The sequence below is a fragment of the Podarcis tiliguerta genome (genome assembly GCF_965153285.1).
Source record: "Podarcis tiliguerta genome assembly, chromosome: 3".
NCBI classification, from domain to species: domain Eukaryota; kingdom Metazoa; phylum Chordata; class Lepidosauria; order Squamata; family Lacertidae; genus Podarcis; species Podarcis tiliguerta.
Genome location: NC_139536.1, coordinates 69170950 through 69195079, shown reverse-complemented (window position 1 = coordinate 69195079; position 24130 = coordinate 69170950). Strand labels below are relative to the sequence as shown.

General features: G+C 39.4%; 1 protein-coding gene across 1 annotated transcript in view; it reads right to left on the bottom strand.

Moving 5' to 3' along the window:
- CDK19 (cyclin dependent kinase 19) overlaps nucleotides 1-24130 on the bottom strand; it is a 75543-nt gene that overhangs the window by 39693 nt on the left and 11720 nt on the right. The window contains 4 exon segments of the mRNA XM_083433775.1: nucleotides 2870-2980; nucleotides 10324-10399; nucleotides 17460-17512; nucleotides 17514-17520. Of these exon segments, the coding sequence (XP_083289901.1) occupies nucleotides 2870-2980; nucleotides 10324-10399; nucleotides 17460-17512; nucleotides 17514-17520 (247 nt within the window).

The window sequence follows — 24130 nt, the reverse complement described above, 5'->3', positions numbered from 1 at the left end:
GATCTGATAAAAAAATGTGTCCTTAAACATGTGGGTTTTAAAGTTGGTTTTGAAGGAGTAGAGTGAAGGAGCTTTACATACGTTGATTGGGAAGCTGTTCCAAGTGTAAGAGGCAGCATGGAAAGAGACAAAGTTGGGAGTGAGCAAAAAGACAACGGGGGCAGGGGGAGGGGGAGTGATGCTTAGAATAAGTGACAGAGGGGGAGTTATTCAAAACACGAGGGATAAAGTTTTGGCCGTCAGCAAATTTCAGACACTCCCCAGAGAAAGCAAACATTATTCAAAGATGTACATTATGGAGCTCAATAAACAAAGAAGGCATGGGTCCTCCTAGAGCTGTGCCCTTAGCAACAATCTTTTCACATTTCATTTCACTTTTTAAGTTTCTCACTGGCCCAAAATAATTAGTTTCTCCACACCTCTGAAATTCCTCCTCCCAGAATTGCATGCTTCCTAAATGATGAAATAGTACAATTGCCCCAGTTACATCTTCTAATGTTTTATACAAAGTATTAAAAAACCAAGAGAGCCAACAGGAATAATGAAGTAGCTAATTTCAAGGATCATAGAATATTCAGATTTTGGGATCCAAAAACACCCCAAAAACAAGGCTCTGCTTGCAAAAGTTGAAGCAATGACCAGAAAGGGACACAAAATAAGATTCTGAGTTAATTCATATTTATTCATGAGAGTCACTTTGCTGGAGGACATCCAACACTATTCCAAGAAGGCAGGGCCAGCAATGCAGTTACTACCCACACAAATCTTACTGGCAGAGAGGGAAGCCAGTGTTTAAGTGGTAAGAAACGACAGCATTGGTCCCATCTATATGGCTTGATCATATGCAGATTCTCAAAGCAGCATGGTACCTCCCTTACCCATTACCACTGCAGGTATATGTGAAGTAGTCATTAGCCTGTGGCAATTGCGCATAAATACTTTTACTTCCTTTAACGAGCTGCATGATTTAGTTAGAAAAATATAAAGTACCTTTTCCAATGGTTCAATGTACAAACATATTTAAAAAGTGGAAGCGTATATTTAGCAGCAAAATATTGTTTTGTGGTTGCTTTTAAAACAAATGAATTCAACTGATGTACAGAGTTAAAGTTCGTGCATATAAAATGAGGTTATTCGTAATAAGACTGTGATACTTTGGGGATATTAATTGTACACTCGTTCTTTGTGCAATTAACTTCAATGGGGGAAAACTTCGAAAATGAGTGGGTGCAAGCTAGTAAATCTGTAAGAACAAGTCTACCCAATTAAACTACAAGCAGCATGCAGTAACATGAAACCTCATGACTTTATATCATTTTGATCCAAGTTTCTTTTTACTTTGAACATTGTGTGTGTGTGTGGGTTCTTTTCCTTGACAGTAAGCTATTACTCATATATTTTGTAATGGCTTTTCAAAGTGTGGTTTCCTTGCTACTGTAAGTTTTACAGAAATTTGTCCCAGGCAAGCCTAAATTTCATGTTAATGTAATCCAAGTTGAGTATAGTTTAAACTGATTAGGGAAGACCAGTGGTAATTAGACTATTTCCACAGGAGGTTATTACAAACAAACTGCTAACAAATATGTTTGATTTTCATATTGTACATGATGCACAAACAATAAACGTTCGCACACCAACTTGTAAGCAATATGTGAACAGACTCCTAATTTATTTATTTATATTTTTATTAAAGATTATCTTGGTTTACAAAACTACATGCCGTGTCTCTTTTTTCAGGTTGTACAGTCTTTCTTACAAATCAGTTACATTTGTTGTGAGACCTTAGTGTTGAGTACAGTATAAGGTTGGGGAAGAAGAGGGGGGAGAGGAGGGTGGGGTGGTGAAGCTTATATTCTTTTGTATAGTGTACTGCGGGGTTTTGTGTCAGCGTCAGCTGAGTAGGTTCTCTTTCTATTCGTTTACTACATTTCCTTGGCAGTGAGAGGTACTGGGGGGGGGCAGGGTGTGATTGGCTGTCTGTGGTTGCCTGCAGTGGGGTTTGCTTGCATTTGTGGGGGGGGGGGGCGGGGAGAGGGCTTGTTAGGTCAGCCAAGCACATTCAGGTCATAAGCCCTGATCTCAAACCGTTATCTGGATTGCAGCATTGCAGGCACAGGTATCAATATTTGCATACTCCTAAAACTATAAAGCGTAGAATAGGGCAATGTGAATTAAAACACAGTGAGAAAACCAGTAATACTACACATCAAAAAAGGGGAAGCTGGGGTGGGAGATTTCTAGTCTTCATGAATAAAAAGTAGTCACGCATCTAAAAACAAGGATGTCTCCAGACTGTAATTATTTTACAGGAGCAATTCAAATGCATACTGGATCTTTAGTGCAACAAATCCACTTAAATCATAAAAGAATTGGACATTTGTAAACCGACAGGGAAACACATTGATAAGTGTGGTATGAATAAAGATCCACAGGAAAACGTATAACCCCCATCCCTACAAGCAAATCAGGAAGAATACAAAACGAATACTCTATGTCATAGAACCAGCCCATAAACAAATCAGAACAAATTTCAATAAAGTCAAAATGAATGAAGTCTGACCACCGTGTAAGCTTTGTGCAAGCAAATCAGAATGATGCTAAATAGACAGGCCATCTGAAGAAGCTCCTTCTTTTAGGCCAATTGTTTTATAAAAATAAGTAAATAATTTTGGCACTCAAGCTATGTCTCCATTTCCAATTTGTCTTATGCGACTGTATCTATATAATAAGCACATGAAAATCTGCACAAGTTCATAAATTATTCTGATTTCTGGGGTTTAGGATTTATTCATTTTTACGGATTTTTACTATCCCCAACTATGGATATGCAACCACAGCCAGTCAAAGCACCAATAAATTCTGAACTTACCCACAAATCATGTTCGGCATAATCAAATAGCAGCCACACTTTTCTGTCACTATGGGAAAGGAAAACTTTCTGTAATGCAATCACATTAGGGTGCTTCAGTTCTCGCAAAAGCTGTAAGTGAAGAGACAAAATCATCAATACTTCTGTCACCACAAAATGGACAATTTGCTTTTAATTTATCAAAAGGATTTGAAAATTCCAGCAATTCCGGAATAATCTAAGCACAAGAAGTACCTCATTTACAGAACAATAACAGAGTAAGCCTTTCCCCCAAAGTAGTACAAGAGGAGATCAAACAGGAACAATGTGTATAATCCCCTCCAGGGACTGATCTCTGCAGTGGACCCACATACATTGCTTCGAAAATGAGAGAATTGTGGAATTATGGATGCTCTTTGCCGATTCCTCATTTTCCCTGCAGCCCCCAGTCCCACCTTCCCAGTCCCCCAGACCCCACACTGTTCCCCTCAGCCTCTGGAGAATGTTTTCAAAAGGCACAGGTGACAGCAGAGGGATGAACCCTGTAGTGCAAACTGGAACTATCCAACCCCCTTTCTCTAGTGCCAGCAGAACTCCACTGAGTGTTAAGTCAGGGTGCAATATATAGAAATCTATCCTAAAAGCATAGTCCAACTTTCAGCCTAACTCTTCGGTGTTCAGGTTGTTTATTGCATTAAACTGATAAATAAATGGAATGCCATGAACAACATAAACCAAAGGCTTCATTTTGTTCTAGGATTAAAACATAGTAGCAGTTGGCAAATATTATATGGTCATTTAAAAATTCTTAAATGACCTTTACAATCTACTGGCCTATGATCACAATAGAGAGATCAGTATGACGTTCAGGAAGGTTATTATTTAACCTGCTATTTCACAATAATTTAATTTCTCTCTTTCCCCACTTCCCAATTTTTAACACAGGGTATTGAATTCAGCATTCTTAAATATAACCTTTAAGAAATGTCAATCTATCGTGGATTTTGACTTTGACAAAAGTTCCAATTTTGCACAAATATTTAATTACTAAACATTGCATAATCTGGAGCATGCTCAAATATAACAAATTCTCGTCATACTGGGCATGTCTTTAACATATTAAGTACCGTATATGTAAGGGGGGAAAATATCTGTGGTGTTGGCAGTGTTTAGGTGAAAACATCTGGGAGTACTTTTGTGATTTGTGGGTTGATTCCACCACAAGAGAAATCTCCCTAAAATCCAATGTTCAGCAAAGATCGAATGTGCTTTCTTGGAAAGGGCCAGTGCAGTGAAGCAACAGACTCACTCACAAAAAATAAAGCAAGCCATATGGAAAGGAAGAGAGTTCATCTCTAAATCAATACAAGTATCAGTAAAAAAGTGCCAAGCTTTAATCCAGGAGAGGCAGTATGAGAGAGGAGGATGCCCTGTCCTCCCCTGGCTTCTGCTTCATCTGCTGCCAGTGTACAGTCCCCCCTCCAGGGGAAAAAGTGGGAGGAGGTTCCTCATCCTTGCTTCCTCATTCTTGCTTTAATCTGTTATTTGACATAAAGCTTTAGTTGAGTAACTGATGAAGCCTATTTTTATAACAGTGAGCCAGAGAGCAAATAATCTCTTTTATTTGCCTAGGCTATTTTGATGCAGTCCTCTAACAAGAAATGAAAAAGAGCCTTAGAAGATAAGACGGCCGCTTTTTCAATCGGCACATGGCAGCAGCTTATTAAACTGAAAGAATTCCTACACTTCTTTCATTAGCTCCACAAGGCACCTACACTGATGTTTTGGCAATTTGAAATAACTATTGCTCCAGGCCAGCAGAGGCTCTTGTCAGCGAGAAGGAATTTTTGCCTACTCTACAGCCCATAGAGCACCACCTCCCATGTGGTTCTGGAGGGTCTTCTAATCTCCAGAGCAATTTATTTTTCAAAAGGCATAGAGGTTGCAAGGGAAATTTAGCTAAAATCACCTCTCCCCCTTTACTGGCAGGAGCCTTTGCTGGATCAGAGCTTAAATACAGAGCTTATACAGTCATGGGGAAAAGAAAGTACACCCTCGAATTCTGTGGTTTTTCAATATGAGGACATAATAACAATCCTCTGTTCCTTAGCAGGTCTTAAAATCTGGGGATGTGGGGGATCATTCAACTAATCTCCTCCCCTTTAGGTCCAAGGTCTAGGTGGAGAAAAGGAGAAAAGTTTTTCATTACTTATTTTAAGTAAAATAAGTAAGCCCAACTTCCATACAACTGCCATCATTTAGTATCACTTGCACCCTTAGCATATTAACTTTCCAATAATCCCTGATAATTGTGGGGTGGAGGTATGGTACAAAGTCGAATACAGTTACTATACTTAACAAAGATAAATAATAAACAAGCATTCATGTTTATTTATTACAAGATTATGTAGCGCCCAATCTTGTGGTTACTTTAATATGCAGTACAGCTTATTTTACACTGCAAAACCAATACAGGTTTGATGAAACAGTTAACTTATTAAAACTCCTTTGCTGGGTTGCCCTTGTACTTACTCCACCCCAGTCAGGCCTCACCAACACTAAAACAGAGCACCTTTATTGAAACCTCTGTTTCCTACTGATCGTTTGGAGCATAGATCTGTTTTTACTGTGCTATCCTGGAATCTTCCTCTGGCTTTCCACTACAGCCTAGAATTCCAAGCTGCCTCTCATTTCTTTACCTTTGATGCTATATACATATTTTCCCCTCATCTCTTTAGCCTGAGGCAAGTGATTCAGCTACCCCAACAAGTCTTTGGCCACCAAGCCACTCTGTCTTCCTTTTAGGTCTTCCTTTTTCTTTCTTGACCCTCTTCCTCTGCTGTCTTCTTGCTGTCCACCACAAACACCATCAACAAACACTAACTCCCTCTCTGATCAACACAAACTGATACAACCAACGCCAACTCTCCCTGACTAGCACCCAGCCGTATATTCACTTATTCTGGCTCCTCTAGTGCAGCCTTAGCAAACCACACTGTCTAACTCAGAATTCTAAATCTGAAGCCACCTACCATAATATACATATCTTCTAACCTACTCTTGCACACAGGCAGATGGGAAGGGCCTCTACATTTTTATAGCTTAAATTTCTAAAGTTGCAAGAAGTACAAGACAATTTATTGTAAAAGCGTCACTAAATGCCAGATCCTTCAAACAGGCTGGATGCTGACTGCTCATAGCTTGCAGGACTATTGGGATGCCAGTTTCGCCTTCAAAACCAGAATTAAGAGGACAAATCACTTAACCAACTAAGAATGGCTATTCACTGCCTAGGATTAAATGGTGTGCAGACATCTGAAACCGAGCAAGGGAACTAAAATGCCCTTAGGATATTTTACACAATAACTATAGCTTATTGAATCCTTGATTTTTAAAAATACTTTCTTGTGCATTGTTGGCAAGTGCTGCTTTTCTTTTTTACTACAATTGCTCAAGTCATGCAACACCCTTGTTCCATAACAAGCATTTTGAAAAGCAGTTGTTCTATAAATAATTTCATTTCAGGATCTGAAAATGTTCTGGCATTAATGAACAGCATTCTTCTTAAACAAAAGCATTTCAAGTGACTTTAAAAAGGATTATGCTTTGATTCAAGTAAAGGAAATGAGACAATTAGCATTGTGCTTTCATTCCATGGGGTTCAAAGAAAGAGCATAAATAAGTTTGGCACTTTTACTGATAGGAGGCACAGTAAAATATCACAATCACTAGCCTGCATATTTTTCAATAGGGATGGGCTAAGCCTCTAATTCCATCCTATTTCAGTCTTGCTGGCTCTTGATCATAGCTGTGTTCCATCCCATTGCGTCCCCTGGTGCCCACTGCATCCAATTCATCTGCACTTGTCCTGCTGTATGCATTCAGTGCACACTTAACTTAAAATCAGCAAGCGAGCTCAGGAGCATCAGATCATGTTACTGCACTGCAAAGTAGACCAAACAAATTTCCTCCTATGCCTATTTTTTAGTGCAAAGGTAGAAGCAGTCAAACCCACACACAAATATCATCAAGTTGCCTATTCTGAAATAGGGCATATACCACACCCAATCATAGTGACCAATGCAGGAAGGTAAAAACGGTAGCAGAAAAGTTTAATAAATCAGGCAAGCTAGATGATTGCAAGAAAGGAGTGGTGCTCTCTAGCTGAATAAATGATAAGTAGTCTGCAAGTGTTCACAATATAATTTCAACATATTTTATGTCTGCTGATTACATGGGTGTAAATGCTTCTGCAGACATTAGACAGGGAAATCAATGAAGATTTGTAGCAATATTAAAATCTCTTCTTAACCTCACACTTGAGTGTTGTTGTTTTTAAAAAACCTAATATGTACATATAGAATTTTATAAAAAGCAAAGCAAAAGAATAGAAAATAAGAATTATGCTCAGACTTTAGGACTGTGTCTTCATTATATTTTCATCTGAGCTTAAACTATGCAACGTGATAGGAGTAAGTAAATGTTGCAGATGTTTCTCTATACAGCCACCTAACAATGTACTGAACACATTAAGAGTCAAATAACTAAATATGATTAGAAGACCAAAGGGTAAAGCATACAATATTCATTTTTCTCCCTACAAAATGCTAATTGTGTAAATTGTGACTGAATTAAGTTTGCACAGATTATTTCCATATATTTGTTTGTTAAGTGTTTTTAGCTTGCTCTTCAGCTGAAAAAAGGCTTCTAGAACAGGTTTACAAATATCAATAAACAGCAGCTTCATTCCCAGCATTGCTCGGGAATACTAAGAAACAAAAAAATTAGTGCAGTTTTGAAATCCATGGTAAAAATCAGTGTGGTTTTGAAAGGTTCAATCGACAATTTTGATTCAAAATGACAGTCAATTATACTCAGATACAGATGAAAACCTGTACCTTGACCTCAGAAGCTATCATACAAAAATTGGTTAGCTTCAGAGGTATTCAAATGCATAGTGAACAAATTTTCAAAAGGAAAGGAGACTGGGAAGGAAGAAGGGGAAAGCAAACTTAGGCAATGGATTTTAGTAATAGAATTATTTTAACAGCAAGCTGTACTGGATAGAGTTCAAGGATAGCAGGGGCAAAAGTTGGTGTTTTTCCAGTAGAGCCAATGGAGAAGCCCTATAGTCCCATCTCCCTCTGCTAGAGGGTGGTGGAATGGCTGCTTCATAATTCACATGTTAGGCTGCAGTCCTTTAATATAGGTTTCAGTACAGATGAAGCAAATTAGATGCACTGATTTTAGTGGGTGATGAAGCACAGAAGTGACAGACTATGCCCCGTTTTAACATTATCTATCATTCTGAAGTATTTTCAACATAGTACAGGAAGGTTTTAAAATGTGCTTCCAAATCATGCATAGGAGGAGGCATTCACAATTTGGAAACATTTAAGATTTTAATATTCAAGTATATGCAATTCAGTAATTAGAATGCCTTTTGCATATTCAGGAAATAGAAGCCATGACCTACCCCATTGCTGATGGGCTCTACCTTGCTGGTCTTTTGAAAATTCCTAAAATGTCTAATTGTTTTCATTCTTGCATGGTACAGGCCAACTAAGCATGGAGCTTAGGATCAGCCAGGAGGAAATCTTAAATTCATACCAGTTGGTTTCAGTGGGAATGCTTCTTGCCAGCTTTGCATAACTGCACAAGAACTCCAAACATACAGAAGCCACTCTAATTATTTGATGCATAACTTTAGCAAACCACTCAAGAGCATGTGTTGAAATCCAGCTACAGTAAAGCATCACCCTTAAAGCACTACCACTGCTAGTCATTCATACATCTTAAGGGTGTGTGTGAATTATTCACTGGAGATTATGAGTAGAAATTATATTTTCACTTCATTCGATACACCCCAGGGTGACTCCTAGGTGCCCATCAAGACTCTGTTCTCCTTTGCCATTTAGGTCAAATTGTAGGGAGTGAAACTCTCCTAGTATAAATTGACATATAAGAGAGTTCTTTCAGTTAGGTCCTAGTATTCAGTTTGGGATATGCTCTCAAATAATCCATTTTGTGGCTCCAGAAAGAGGATTAGTTTAAGAAACAAAGGAAGCTTTGGCTTCCTTCCTAGTATTCCTTGCCTTCTTCATTTTTGTTTTGAACTCAAATCAGTTCAAGATCCAAGTGAGCACCACTACACAATTCCCTTCCTAGTCCCATTCAAAGAAGCTTTGTAACATACTATAATAGGCTCCAGGCACCTGCAGAACTGGGAAAGCCCCACCCCCCACCCCTGCAACCAACCCCAAATACTCCAATCTGGTGCTAAGAATGATGTCCATATTCAGTCCCTGCTTCTTCATCTCAGGAGAACAAATATTATGGCTTGATTAACCAATGCTTTTTTTGCTCTTAACAGCCTGCATATTAAATCAATGTTTTGCTTTGTAATAAAACTATGCATTCCATTTCTGAGCACTGGCCTGTTGTCTGAATACTGTCTCTCAATGGCACTCCATGATTCTGAGAAAAAGACATGTATACACATTCTTAAACATGCATGGCTCAGCTTTATGAGCTTGCCTTTTATAGGTTCCTGGTCTCCTGTTATTTGTTGAATAACATGTCCATGCTTGGTTATCCATTCCTCTCCTAGAAAGAGGTGATTGAGCTATAAATGCAGAAAGACAGAAATATTCTAGAAGTGGGAGGGACTAAAGGAAGAGTATCTGTCTCGCACCTGGTGGCATATTCAGCTAATGTACCATTTCATATTTTGTCAGTGGCATACAGGTCAGAAATAGACACTACTGCTGAGGATTACATTCATGGATTTAACTTTTCATTACTGAAAAATGAATGCATACCCCCCCTAAGGTAATAAGCACCAAATTTCTTTTTAAAACACCTTTATTTTTTAAAAGTTTTTCACTACCTCCAGCTACCAAAACAGGGAGGTGTTCAATTTATATACTAAGTCCAAAAACCATGTAATCTCTCTTAATTACACAGAGCATTTTCATAAGATCCCTTCTAATGATGGCACAAGTTCAAGAAGCTCCAAGCTACAAATTGTTTTCAAACCCAACTGGAGTGGTACCAAATGTTCTGCAAAAGTTTCTTTAAAAATAATTCTTTATTTAAGTTTCATACGCACCCACCCACCCCACATAATATTTAAAAATCCCTAGGCAGTTATCATAAATCACAATAAGGTGATTACAGGAGAAAAAAATCTATGTATATAAAACATTGAATAAAATTACAAGAAATAATGGAGCAGGATTATGAATCTGATGAGCCAGGAAAAGCCTGCCCAACTAGATGGCTGCTCAGGATGTATTTAAAGCTTGCATTTTAAATTTAACAAAATACTTTAAAAAAAATAGTTGTGTATTATACTTGAATAAAGTTTCAATTAAGAAATTTATCAGATAATTAAACCTGAACTTTTACAAAAGTTTTTTTTTTAAAAACCCCACCATTAATTATAAACTTATTTAAGCAATGTATTCACTTACTGCTATTTCTCTACATGCCGACATGGATATCCCTGTACCTTCAATCTGCTTCAATGCATACTCCTTTTCATCTTTTCTGGAAAAAGAAAACAGTAAATGGTACAGGGCTTATTTATATTTAAAATAGTTAAAGAACACATATACTAATTAATCTCTAGTCTATATTTGTCAGGGATGACAAAGTTCTTCTATTAACCAGAAAACAATAAATCTGGCATGTGATATTCTAGTGAAAATACCTCCTCTTGAAATGGCAGTTTTCCAAATACCACCCAAAAACAGAACAAAAACAAAACATGATGAAGATATGGTATTTTAACAAAAGCACACAGGGCTGCACCAAGCATAGCCTGAAAACCTGGATAATTCCCAAGATCTAAGCAGCCCAGCTACACTAGCCAACAACAGCAAGATAGAATCTCCTAACAGAAATATAGCTGCACCCAGGAAATACAACTAAGACAGACAAAACAAGCTAACTCAACCCAAAAACCTTAGACAAGTTACAGGGTTAGCACCAACAAGGTGCAGGGATCATGGCACTGATGGAAGTGAAGTTGAACCTTTCCCTGCCCATCTGTGATAAATGAACATTGATCCCAGTGCAGTACGGTCATTAGTCTTCAGAAAAGATCTCCCATTGGTACCAACAGGATCATTTTTGACACCAAACTGCAGGTTGAGAATGTTTGTGCATGTGTTTCTCACTGGAACTGGTGCTGGGGAGAGGAGGGCTAAACCTCTTGATGGGTTGCATGCCTGAATAATATGAGATGGTTGGAGGAGAGAGACTGTACAGTAGGATTAAATTTTAAAGCTATTCGGACATGCTATCCACGCATGTAATTCACAGTTTGATTCTCCGTCAAGTGATAAGGGAGGAAGCTGGTCTTACCATATTCTTGACGTCTACTGGGAAGTGAACAATCCACATACTGCAAGTTTAAGGCTGCTTCCCCCATTCCTAATGGGTTTGAAGGTGGTGCTTATGTGGGCGATATCTGCCTCCTCAGTTGGGTGCGTACCAAGTCAGAGATGCAAAGGCATCAGGGAAGAGGGAGATTCCAAACTGCCCACCCCCAAATTATGCTACTGCAAAAACTGAGAATCTGAGAATATAATACTCTTTCTTTGAAAATAATAGGTGAAATGCTTTTTGGAAGTAGCATTGAAAACAAATATTGTTAGCACTCCATTTAAAGAAGGATCAGGTATCAGGAGATGGGGAAAGACTTCTGCATAAGAACCACAAGAACCTAGAGAGCAACTGGAAGACAGAGAAAACAATACTGGGTAAAACCAATAGCCTTGCCTACTATAGAAAAGCAGTTTCCAGGGACTGTCTTTGGACTATTAAACAAGCAACAATCTTGTCTGGAAAATGTTTCAGAAGTTGAATACAGATCATGTTAAGATACAGTGGTATCTCGGGTTACATACACTTCAGGTTACAGACTCCGCTAACCCAGAAATAGTGCTTCAGGTTAAGAACTTTGCTTCAGGATGAGAACAGAAATCGTGCTCTGGTGGCGCAGCGGCAGCAGGAGGCCCCATTAGCTAAAGTGGTGCTTCAGGTTAAGAACAGTTTCAGGTTAAGTACGGACCTCCGGAACGAATTACGTACTTAACCCGAGGTACCACTGTATATGAATCAACAAACTCTTCTTGCAACGTAAAGCTAGGACCTTTGCATGGGGAAGCTTCAGACTCCAGACTGCTCTTCACTTCCCTCAAATTCTTCCCTCTTCTGCATCAAGTGACATAAAGCCCAATGAATGATTGTCAAACATATACAACCAATGAAAAAACTAACATGTGTAAGAGAGTGAAGAATCTTCTTCCAATTCATGCCATATTCCATTTTCAGGTGTCCATGCAGGTCAAAATGAAAGTTTAAAATCAGAACTATCTTTCAGATACTGATCAGAAAAGGAATTTGAGCTACGCTAGTTTTTTCAATGATATATTATTTATACCCAGCTCTCAGAAAATAAGTATGGTTTTAGGATACCAAGGATGCAATCCTCTACACACTTACCTGAAACCAGCCCCAATGAACTCTATGGGTTAAACTCAAGTAAAACATGCTCAGGATTGTAGTCCTGGTTTTCTATATAGTTAACTTGGATCAGGTTTCCTGGTGTTCTCCATACATTATTGGACAATTCCCAACTAGCTGTTGGAAGTTACAACAGTATCTGAGTTCTGTGTCTGAGCTTACGTACGGTACATGTTTGCATGTTTCCAGCTACTGGTGGTCTCCAGGGTTACTAAAGCATTCCACTTGGATAGTCTGTGGTAACAGTTAAGATATGACAGTTAAACTGTTGTCTTGCCAGCTGGAAGCTTATGTTCTTCCTTCAGCTGTTATGCACGTTTTCTGCCAACATCAGGTATGGAAAGCTTGAGTGTTCCTGTACATGATCCAGGTTGTTCAATGAGGATTATCCTCAAATATGCATAGGACAGCAGCATTTGTAAAATGTTATGTGTCTATTACGTTTACGCTAAATACTCAAATTCAGTGCTACACATTAATCATGTTTCATTAATGTTTATTTTCTCATCTTTAAAAATGCACATTTAATTTGTTTATGCATTGTTTTGCTCTGGTATACCTACTTTAATGCTTAGTTAATAAAAATCTTCCTCTGCTTACTAGATCAGTTTTCAACTTCTATTTTATTTTCCCCTTTTCTGACTGACAAAGCCAAAGATGTTCTTAATTTTTTTTAAAAAAAAATTATCAATACCTATTTAAACATTGAACAGCTAAAAGAAGAATATACATACTTGAAGCAAGCAGGAAACTACCAAACCAGTAGACACTGACCAACCTTTGCTCACATTTTAACTGAGGAGAAACTGAGGATAGCATCACTGGACCCAATACTTCCACAATGTCAAACACCAACTTATTTTTATACACAATTATTTTCATTTTAGCTATTATACCCCATGTTTTACACAACAACACTTGTGGTTTGTATAGGAGGATTCATTCTATTTGCAGCACAGTGGACATAGTGGACACCTCTGCTAACAGGAGAGGGGAGCCAACATGCATCCATTTCCCAACCTCTGTTGGCTACCCTCACGACCTCCCATGCTGTTCTAGAGGGCTCCTATGTAGAAAATAGAGTAACACCCGGTCGGGGTGTGGCTGCAGAGGAGACTCAGAATCAGCTAAAATTTCCTCCCATTTCCATTATCAAAGATGACTGGTGGATCAGAAATCTTTAGGTTTAAGGACCACCTACCTACTGAGCCCTAGACACGCTTCAGGGAGCATAACCAGAGCAGGTGTTGCTCTGACAACTTGGCAGATGGGAAGACGCAATCTGATCTTCTGCCTTCCTCAAGCTATCAGGGCCTGCTCATTAAAGTGTAAAATAGGTATTGCCCAAAGCCAGCAAATTATTTTTAATTGGGGGAGGGGGGATATAAGGGGCCACAAAATCCTTTTGACATTGCAGCTTCATAGGAAGGAGCCCATTGGAACAGCCAAATTTAAAAACTTTGAAAAATTAAATGACAAGTGGAGGGGGGGGGGGCAGACATGCCCATGAGGTAACCACCTGTAAGGTAGCTCTGTGGCAAACAGGAATTCAACATGTCTGAGCCTTTCCTGTTACAGAAATTAAATTATAAGAAAAGTTTCACCTGTTGACATTCTGACTGTTAAACATTCTATTACTCATGTGTAGCTCCCCCGACTTATATTTGAACTCTCTACCCCACCTGCAACAGAGGATATATTTGGTGGGACTGGATTTCACAGCCAGATATAGAAACAAGCACTTTACTCATACTATAACCCCAGCATAATTTGTAGTCCCTGCAAAAGGGTGGTATCCTGGGAAATGGAAATGCAGTTTAGGGATCCAGGCCGGTTTCTGTTAACTCATTCCCACCCAAGGAGCGTTTCCAAGATATTCAGCTCTGGCAAAAGACAAAGGGTTGTTGTGGTTCAGTGTCATTCATGCCATTATTGTGTAAGTAACTGTCAGAGTTTGCAGCTGGTACAATCAAGTGTCTTGCTGCTGCTGTGTTCCTTGCCTCGTCCTTGAGGTTTCTATACCGCCACCACAACCCAAATTCACTATATAAAAAAAGAAATGCCCAAGCTTTAAGAATATGGAGAGTGCAATTGATTACTATTATTTGAATTCAGGAATCTATTCCTCAGTTCAGGACAGCTAGTGACACTACAGCTGGTTTTGCCTTTCTTTGGCTTGCCTGCTTAAGCCACACTGCAAGTCAGCTACTTGCATGCACCTCGATGTGAGACATCATGCTCAGTTGTGCTGTCTGCTTGCGGCACACTGTAGACGAGATCATGTGAATTCTTTAGGCAGGGGTGGGAAAGAACATTAATGTGTAAAATATACTTGTCATGATGGAGAGAGCTGGCTCCCTAGAAGAACCTCTCCTCATATCCAGCCCTTAGATTTTTATGAACCATATGTCACATTCATAATAAGGTTGTACAACCGCTTGCTATGCATCATCATCCTAAAATAGTTTCCTACTGGCAGTGTCACCTTCCTGAAACCAAAGTCTTCCCCCTAGACACAACTCATGTTAGAAATTGCTATAGTGCTCAACAGAAATACTGAAGAAAATTGAAGAGAATCGAAATCACAAAATGATAGTGATACCAGTATTAATAATGTGATCCAACAAGTTAATAAGCTACCTTTCACACCCTTTATATTTGGATAGAAATAAATGTCAGCAACAAGACAGGACAGATGATGCATACCTAAGCAATTACTATCACACCAAAAGATTTGTTCTACACATAAATCCCAGAGAAATAAGATTAAGCCTATGCAATTTTTAATATTTAGCCCGGAGAAGAACAGTAAAAATTGAAGCATAAGCCTACTTACTGAGAAAGCTATGAAATGAAAAGCAGACATGCTTAGTTCATTGCATATACTCTTCATGAATTCCATGGGCAACTGTTCCATGTGCTGACCTACATATAAAGTGCATTATTTTCCCCCTCTACTTAATTTTATTTACACAAGAAATTAATCAAGCCTGATTCAAGCACTGCCAAGCCCATTAGCAGCCATTATTTAGTTTTGTTTAGTCAACTTGAGCTATGCCAGGTTCTAGTGGCAGTGACTGCACCACTAGCAGGCCAGCAGCAACTGTTGAGATTAAAGATGCTATTCGTGTAAAAAGGTTATCAGCTCCTGGTTTTGTTTCATGCATGGTGACAATACAATAAAACCGAAGTTAAATTATAAAACATATAGAAGAAATTATCAACAGGAGTTTGTCAGAACTCATCCATAGGAGCCATATTCCACTATAAACAAAAAGTTTAACATACACAGAAGAGGAAATTAAATTAAATGTATTACATATTGGTTTCGCCTACAATCATGAGCCTAAACGGAGTATGTACAGGTAACTCAACATCTTTCTGTTTGGTTCAACATTCCTATTCACTTTACTATAAAGTTGGCATTTGACCGGTCAAATATTGTAAAATAGAGGCCAAGTATTGAAAGCATTAGTTTATTGGAACAAAAAAAGACATAAATTGAAGTATATCAATTACAAAAAAAATCTGCTTTGAAGAAGCCTCCAGAATCCAGACCTCCCAAAAACCTTCCAGAGCACCAAGTTACATCATATGGTGGCCCCTTTTCCATAAAAAGTGCAATGAATAAAGCTTATGGGACCTAGAACAAAGAATCTCTTAGAATGTGCGGAGTTCTTTTCTGAGGGGAAATCTTTCCAAAGTGCCATTAAGCATGTGCAGGCTGCCTTTCCTTTGAGAAGGGAATGCTTCTCACCTGTCTATACCCTCATCATCAACCTACCCACTTAAAATGGCAGAGGTCACATGGATGCTGTACTGCTTGAAAAGTGGCCTGTAACACTTTTCAAGAAAGCTGGCTAGCCAGCCAAAATAGCACCCAGAAGATGCTAGCTGCTAGTTACAATAGCTATGCTCTTCCTCCACGGTCAGAGGCACTATGCCTCTGAATACCAGTTGCTCAGAACTGCAGGTGGGTAGTGCACTGTTGAGCTCATGTCCTGTTTGAGGGCTTCACACAGGCATCTGGTTGGCCACTGTGAAAACAGGATGCTGAAGCAGATGGGCCATTGGCCCAATTCAGCAGACTCTTATTATGTATTAAGACCAATACACAAACGTACACACTGAATCTCACTAGATGCATTCTATGGAATGGTGGCAGCCACCTCCACGGCCCTCCCATAAAGCAGCAGAATGATAGGGAGCAGAACGTGTGCTTGTATCGACAACACACGCAAGTACTTCACTGCAAATGCCGACATGAACCCTTCAAACCTGTGAAGACTGTGTGTGTGTGTGTGTGTGTGTGTGTGTGTTTGCTTGCTGCAAGCTTCTTCCTGAGCATTATGCTCATGTCGAGAGATACCAGACATTAAGTGAAAGGACAGAAAGTGAAGTTAGGTTCATGTGGCCTAAACTGGGAATGGAGAATGAGTAAGTCTTCTGAGGAGAGTTGAAAGGAATAACCAGTCCTATATGAGAGGCTAGTCTGTGCAAGTGAGAGTGACCTCCCTCACTCTCTCTAAAGTAGGAGACAAAGGCTCTACAGTGGTACCTCAGGTTACAGATGCTTCAGGTTACAGACGCTTCAGGTTACAGACTCCGTTAACCCAGAAATAGTACCTTGCGTTAAGAACTTTGCTTCAGGATGAGAACAGAAATTACACAGCGGTGGTGGTGTGGCAGCAGCAGGAGGCCCATTAGCTAAATTTGTACCTCAGGTTAAGAACAGTTTCAGGTTAAGAACGGACCTCCAGAACGAATTAAGTTCTTAACCCGAGGTAGCACTATATAGCCCTTCCATTGCTATCAGGTGAGCCTATGATGAGAAACAGTGGTAAGCTGAGACTTAAACAAGGGCATTCTTGATTTCATGGAACATTTGATGGTGGAACTTTTGACCAAGTTCAAACAACAGGCAGTCTATTGACATAACTGTTCTATTAACTAAGATCCCAAGCCGACAGGACTATATTTGCCTTTTCCCTAGAAGGATTGTACAACACTAACTACCCCAGCGCACATTCGCACACAAGCACACACTATGACGCCAGAAGGCAACACTCCTCTTTACCTTCTGCTGAATATTCTGCTACCTCCAAGGCTTGAAGTCCATATACGAAGCCCGATGGAATCTATGGACACAGCAGAAGTAAAAGGCAGAGATTTATGTAGATATACAAGATTTACGTCTCAACAGCGCCAAATACCTAGATATCCACTGAGCAGTTCTTTAATAAATAGGCACACTATTTGGAAACATGATAGTTATCAGTCCAAGACTTTCAAGGAAGTTCAGGAGTCACTAAAACAACAAACAGGTAAAGATTATTCTTTGATACTAAACAGAAATATTTGAGAGTTGAAAGTGTTTGTGAGTGGCTTAACTTCCCAGAACATACCCACAAATAGACACATTTCATTGGCCAAACTTTTGCTTCTGGTTAAACACAATTTGCAAGTTTCTGAAACAAGTATTTTTTTTTAAAAAAAACTAAACTTCTTACCAGTGGGATGAGAGTAAACACTATGAGCAATCACTTGCACTTTCAAACCATCTTAAACTCACTGAAAAAAACATCATCTGTATCCACTTCAGTATTGCTGAACTACATGCAGTACACAAAAGCAGTTATGGCTACCTTGAAAATACAAGTTACTCAAAAGTTTTTTTTTCAAAGTAAGCACTGATAAGATCTTCATTTACCTTTTATGGAATATAAATGAATATCTTCACTTATCCTACTTTTATCACACATGAGCTAATAAGCTCTTTATTTGAGGGGGGTGATTCAAAATCCTCCCCATTTATAGCAAGCTAGATATGTCCCACACAGTACAGGACCACCAGCCAGTTTGACATAGAAGAAAATTCCATTCCTCCTGCCTCAAGGGGAGGGTGAGAAGAGAGGACAAATTATTGTGGGAAAACACTTAAGAACAAATGTATATTCCAAAGTTATCAGCAAAAACATAGAAACAGTACTATAAGGAACTAATAAACAGTGGAAATATTTGCATGGATGCAGCAGTGACCACAATATCATTCATGATAAGGAGAAGCCTTTCAGACATCAGTAGTTCAGAAACTGACCTGAATCAGAAGTTTATACTAAGTATTTTTTAAAAATCAGAATTCCAGGTACAGGTGGCAAAAAATAAATTGCCACTTAAACATTTTCCAAAACAGCACCGTTTGCACTATATACTGCAGAACAACTGTAAAAATGAATGGCTATTTCCAAGCGAGGCTGTCACCTAGGAGTCTGAAGTGTTTCTTGAGTTCTCGGATAAATGCAATCACACCTGTTTCCTAGGCTTTCTGAAGAGAAGAATTACACTTTAAAACTCCTGAAACACCACATTAAAGGTAAAAATAATGCAGTTTTTGAAGACAGGTTACCATCAAAACTAAGAATAATTTCTGAAATATTTATTCAAGCAGTAAATAGAAAAATCTGCTCAAATCAATTAGAAGCAAACAAAGGGATCAATGGAAGGTCTGTATGTATTACAATTGCTCCTACTGTGCTATAAAACTTCATAACAGAACTTATCCCTCCCCTTTAGGGGGCTATGCCAATATGCATAGGTAAACAGCTGCCATCTCCAATGCTCACTCAGCAAAGAGGAGAAAAATACAAACAGAAAATCCCAAAATGGTGTAAAAAAAACAACAGACAAGCATATAGAATACCTGAAAACTCTGCCAGTACCAAGTAGCCAAGACTTGTACTGCCAATGAAGCCCATAAACCGCCCACACATAGAGGGAAGCAATGAACTAGTGGTACAGCAATAAAACTCCTAACACATTTGCAAAGCCAAGCAGGATCTGGTATGGTTTCAAATTGGATGGGAGACCACGTTTTGAGATTCCTGCATTACAGAAGGTTGGACTAGATGATCATCAAGGTCCCTTTCAACTCTACAATTCTATTCTAACCCCTGTCAACAGGGACATACTCCCAGGTGAGTCACTCAAAGGTGAGTCATCTGTCATCAGGCGAATCACAGGTGGGTGGCCCTATTCACCTATCAAAGTGGTATGAGTAAGCAGAGAGAGGGGAGAAGCCAATTCCCTTTTGCCCATGAAGCTCCTCCCATCTTCTTATTTACCACTCCACAACAACAAAAACAAGCAGGGCAAACTCATAGTCTTTCTTGAACAGCATCATGGATAATAGGGTTCCTGTGTCTCAGATAGCTGTTCAACAGACAGCAGAGTAACAGGTGCAGTATCCCTTGTGGAACTAGCTCAAAGATAGGAACATACTCATCTGCTGCATAACTCTCTGCCATGAAGCTTGCACGGGTACAGTAGTCTGCCTGGAACAAGCAGATTAACAACCACAAAGGGAAACAACCAGGAGCGTGCTGGGCACTGCTGCTCATCGTGGGATGGGTCTCCCATGTTCTCAGCATGGAAAGGGGGGTTGAACAGGATCCTATACCCAGTGTTTTTTTCCTTAAAAAATTGTTTAGCAGTACTCTCATTTTCCTACTCATATTGAAATACTTGAAGCTTGCTTCTCCCCATCGCCAGCCCCACAAGCTCGGGGGACAGCGGGGCAAGCCGCTGCCCCACGGAGGCTAGAGAGGCTGTCCCTGAAGGCAGAAGAGGGAGACGGAGCGCTCCGTCTCCCTCTTCTAGCTTGGGGATGGCTGCGCAAACCTGGGGGGGAAATAATTCCCCCCCCTTGATTCCCCCCCCCAAAAAAACCTAGGTGCGTCCTATGGGTCGGTGCGCCCTATAGGGCGAAAAATACGGTATATCTATAGATGGTGATTAATCATGCATTCTGCCTATGTAAGAGTGATTCAGCCAAATCCTATAGTCTCTCAACTGATAGATATTGAGTATAGGATTGTGCCTTAAAAGTCTTTCCAAAAGAAATATAACACCATCACCCCGCCACACAATACTACAGTTCCATTACACTTATACCATGTAATTGAAAGGACTGTGCATTTTATTTTTTTCCCTACCCTTAAAGGGAAACCAAACATGGAAGACATGCATTGTAGCTCTGAACAGCCATACGCAGTAAGAAAATAAAGGATGAGGCACTGCTGTGAGGTGCTATACAACTGAGTATCACACAGTAATTAAACTCAATCTGAGACAGCAGCATGTTGCATGACCATTTTTTCTTTAATTTACAGTACTTGCCAGAGAACCATGGCCTAATAATCTATACACACTAGTATCCTGAACTACATCCTGCTTTTCTTCCCAAGGCCATCCTACATCCTGCATAAAAGCATGATATAAAAACACTGCTTGAAAACAACTAGATAAAGGAAATACGTCTCACAGCACTAAGGAAACAAATATTATAAATTCTTACACCTGATTACAAATCTTTGTTGTGGAACATCTTGATAGTGCTAAGCACATTATCTGAAATACAAACATCACTTTATCTGTTCCAGTTTTCAGTTTTGGTTTAAAACACTGTAAGTTAGGTTTCATTTGTTTTCCCCTTTCTGTGACAGTTTATATTCAATTTATGTTAATTTTCTTCCATTTATTAAAAATGCTTTTACATTTGACATCAACAGCACCTTGCAGTCTGTAATATATCACTTGTGAATGTTGTTAATGCAGTAAGGAAGAAAGTCACTCTACACATCTGATCTTATGTAAAACTGATTAATACAAGAAAAAAACTGGTGGCTATGGAAACAAGCTCTTTGTGAAGAACACAACCAGCAGGAAGTTATACATGAATGAGACTCATACCATAATTCATGTGTATTTTTGCCATTTCATTTGGGGGGGAGGGGTGGGGAATAAGCTCTGTGACTTAATAAAGAACATGCAAGAAAGCATTGAGCTTCTTGCAGGTGGTTGGACTAGATGACCCTCACGGTCCTATCTAACTCTACAATTCTATGAGGGGGGCATACACACCAAGAATATTCAAAGACATTTTTTCCACTCAAAGCGTGCTGAGCACTATAGTTTGTTAAGGGTGCTGGGAACTATAACTTTGTGAGGGGTAAACTACAGTTTCCCGGGTTCTTTGTGGGGCGATGTGCTTCGAATGTGCTTCAAAGGTATAGTGTGTAAAAAAAGCAAACCCAAGGCTAGCTCAATCACCAGGAGTGCTTACAGCAACAATTTCCAGCAGAGTAGCTGTGTAAGTGTTGTAGCAAAGATCCTTGCAGCACCTTTAAAGCTATTCTATTCTTTATTCTATTCAGGATAGTAACTGGGCTGGGTGAAGGAGAAATAGATTGGTCTGTTCCTCCTTTACCAGGTCATTTGGTTGTGCTATAATAGCAAACAACAACAACAATTTATTATTTATACCCCACCCATCTGGCCACATGGATAAAGTTTTTCTTCCTCCTTCCTTCCTGGTCCCCATTTTTCACCAGTGCAGAGTTGCTCTATGGCCGCTACTGCTGTGGTTTGTTCCTTCCATCTGTGCACATGCCTCTCCCATTTTTAAATCATCAGACAGCAACACAGCAAAGAGATGGTCATGGTATATCAAGCCACACCACAAGCAGTGAGGGTGGCATTCTTTCTCGTACATGTTCCCTCTGTTGGGATCTCCTCAGCACCCAGTTAAGACAGCATTGTCCCATCCCCAGCCAAACACTCTCTTCAGTGCTGCAGAGGAAGAAAACTGGCCAGCTGAAAAGCCTCTAGCTGTTATTACTCCTGACTCTTGGATACCTTTGCTGAGTACAAAGCGTGTCTCCGGTGCTTAGGGATCATGATGAAAATCCTTTTGGCTCCAGCTGCCACCACTTCTGTCTCCTGATACCATACCAAGACAAAAAGGTTACTCTCCAGCTGTGTATTTCCAGAGTGGATGGTCCAAGAGGCTCAGGAACCCCTGTTCCATGCTTAGTTGGACCCACAAAGGACCTTGCTATTGAGAGGAAAGTGAGTGGCAGCTGCCTTGCATCTGACACTGGGCAGCTGGAATTGGCTGCCCCTTTGCTATGTGCCACCATCACTGGCCCCTCACCTCAATTCTCTTTCACCACTAGTCCCCATCCATTCCCAGGGAAGTAAGTACCTGGGGTCTGAAGTCTGCCTCCATCTCTGCTGGTCAGTATGCATCAGAAACACAGAAGGCCACCGAGTGAGAGAACCTCTTCTCCCACTGTACAGAATTTCTAGCCTGCAATTTGTTTTCACTAGGCAACTTTTAATTCCTAAAATAGACTGACAAAGGAGAGCTGAGTTTTCAGGGCATACTCAACCCGCCCTTCTTATGAGTCAAAGCAAATGAAGAAATTTGTCAGGCTTTACCGTCAAGGTGTCAAGGGAATACATTTTCAAAATTATCCACTTTGTGGGTCATGTGTACCAAAAATATATTTTTCTAATATTTCAAAGCAATATATTTTCATTAACAGAATGTACCACAACCTTCCCCCCCCCCCCCCCGTTACAATACAGTTGGAACTTTTTTTGGAACTAAAGTTACTGAAGAAGCTTGCAAACTCATCATAAAACACCAGCTTGGAGCGGATTCAGACTTGAAACAAACAAGTCTTTTTTAGGTCAGCTGTTCATGTATTTTATCCAAGGTGAAACCTGAGATAAAATACTGCCTTTGTTTCAGTTCATGAACACCAACAAACAAGGTCAATAAAGGATACATCTTCCAGAAACACAGTTTCAGTTTTTTAAATAAAGTGTGTGATCCTATGCATAGTTACATATGAAATCTTTACTTCTGAGTAAATATGCATACTACTATACATCTCGCTAGCTAGAATGTACGGTAAGCTATATTTGACTGGTCTACCCTAGCCAAAGCTTCTTTCCCTAAACAATTGACTTATGTGATGCTGACAACAATTAAAACAAACAAAAACATTCTTTCCAAACCTTCTGCCATTACTGACAATAGACTGGATACCACTTGACTTGTGAATACTTCCATTCCATAAGGTTTTTCAATCTTATCACTGGTTTTTCTTCTCAACAGTTTCTTTATTTAAAAAGAATGGGCCCTTTTCTATGGCAATGGTGTGGATAATTTTTCTAAAATGTACTAGAAATGCAAAACACTGAAAGCCCTTTAAGTATCATCCTCAAAAAAATTACTTAATTTCTCAGAAGGGTAAAGTCATTCATCAGTTTGATACATATAGATATAAAGCACCTTTACATGAAAAAATACAATCACAAGTAAAAAATGTGTGTGTTTGACATAAACACGCTATTCAGTTTAGTGACTATTCAGTTTAGCTGCAATCCTATGCACATTTACATTTAAGTTCACTGAACTCACAAGGATCTACCAATTAAACTTAAAATTATTCAAACAATTAAGCATGCTTAGATCATGCTGCATATATCAACATTATACTGTTAATGATTTTTGGCAAGTAAAAAGGGGAAATACGTTATGCAGCAAACTGATTAAATGTTTGTCAAGTTATAAAGCTTGGAAGGGACTCACTAAGCATGCTCTCCACAGAGGCTAGAAAGCCATTAAACGATGTCCCTTCTCACAGGTTGAATCTGATAAGTATTCATAATGGGAAGAAAATGCTTTGAAACAAGCAAGGTGAGCAGGACTGTCTGAAGACTTTCATACTGGATAGCAAAGGGAGCCTATCTGAAGTTTTGTCAGGTTTTACTTAGGGCCTGTTCACAGTTATGAATCCAGTCAATCTTCACATGAGGAACCTCGGTGTGAATGAGGCTATACATGGAGACTGCAGAATAACTTCCTGAATCTACCAAAGAAATAATTGTAGGTTTCTC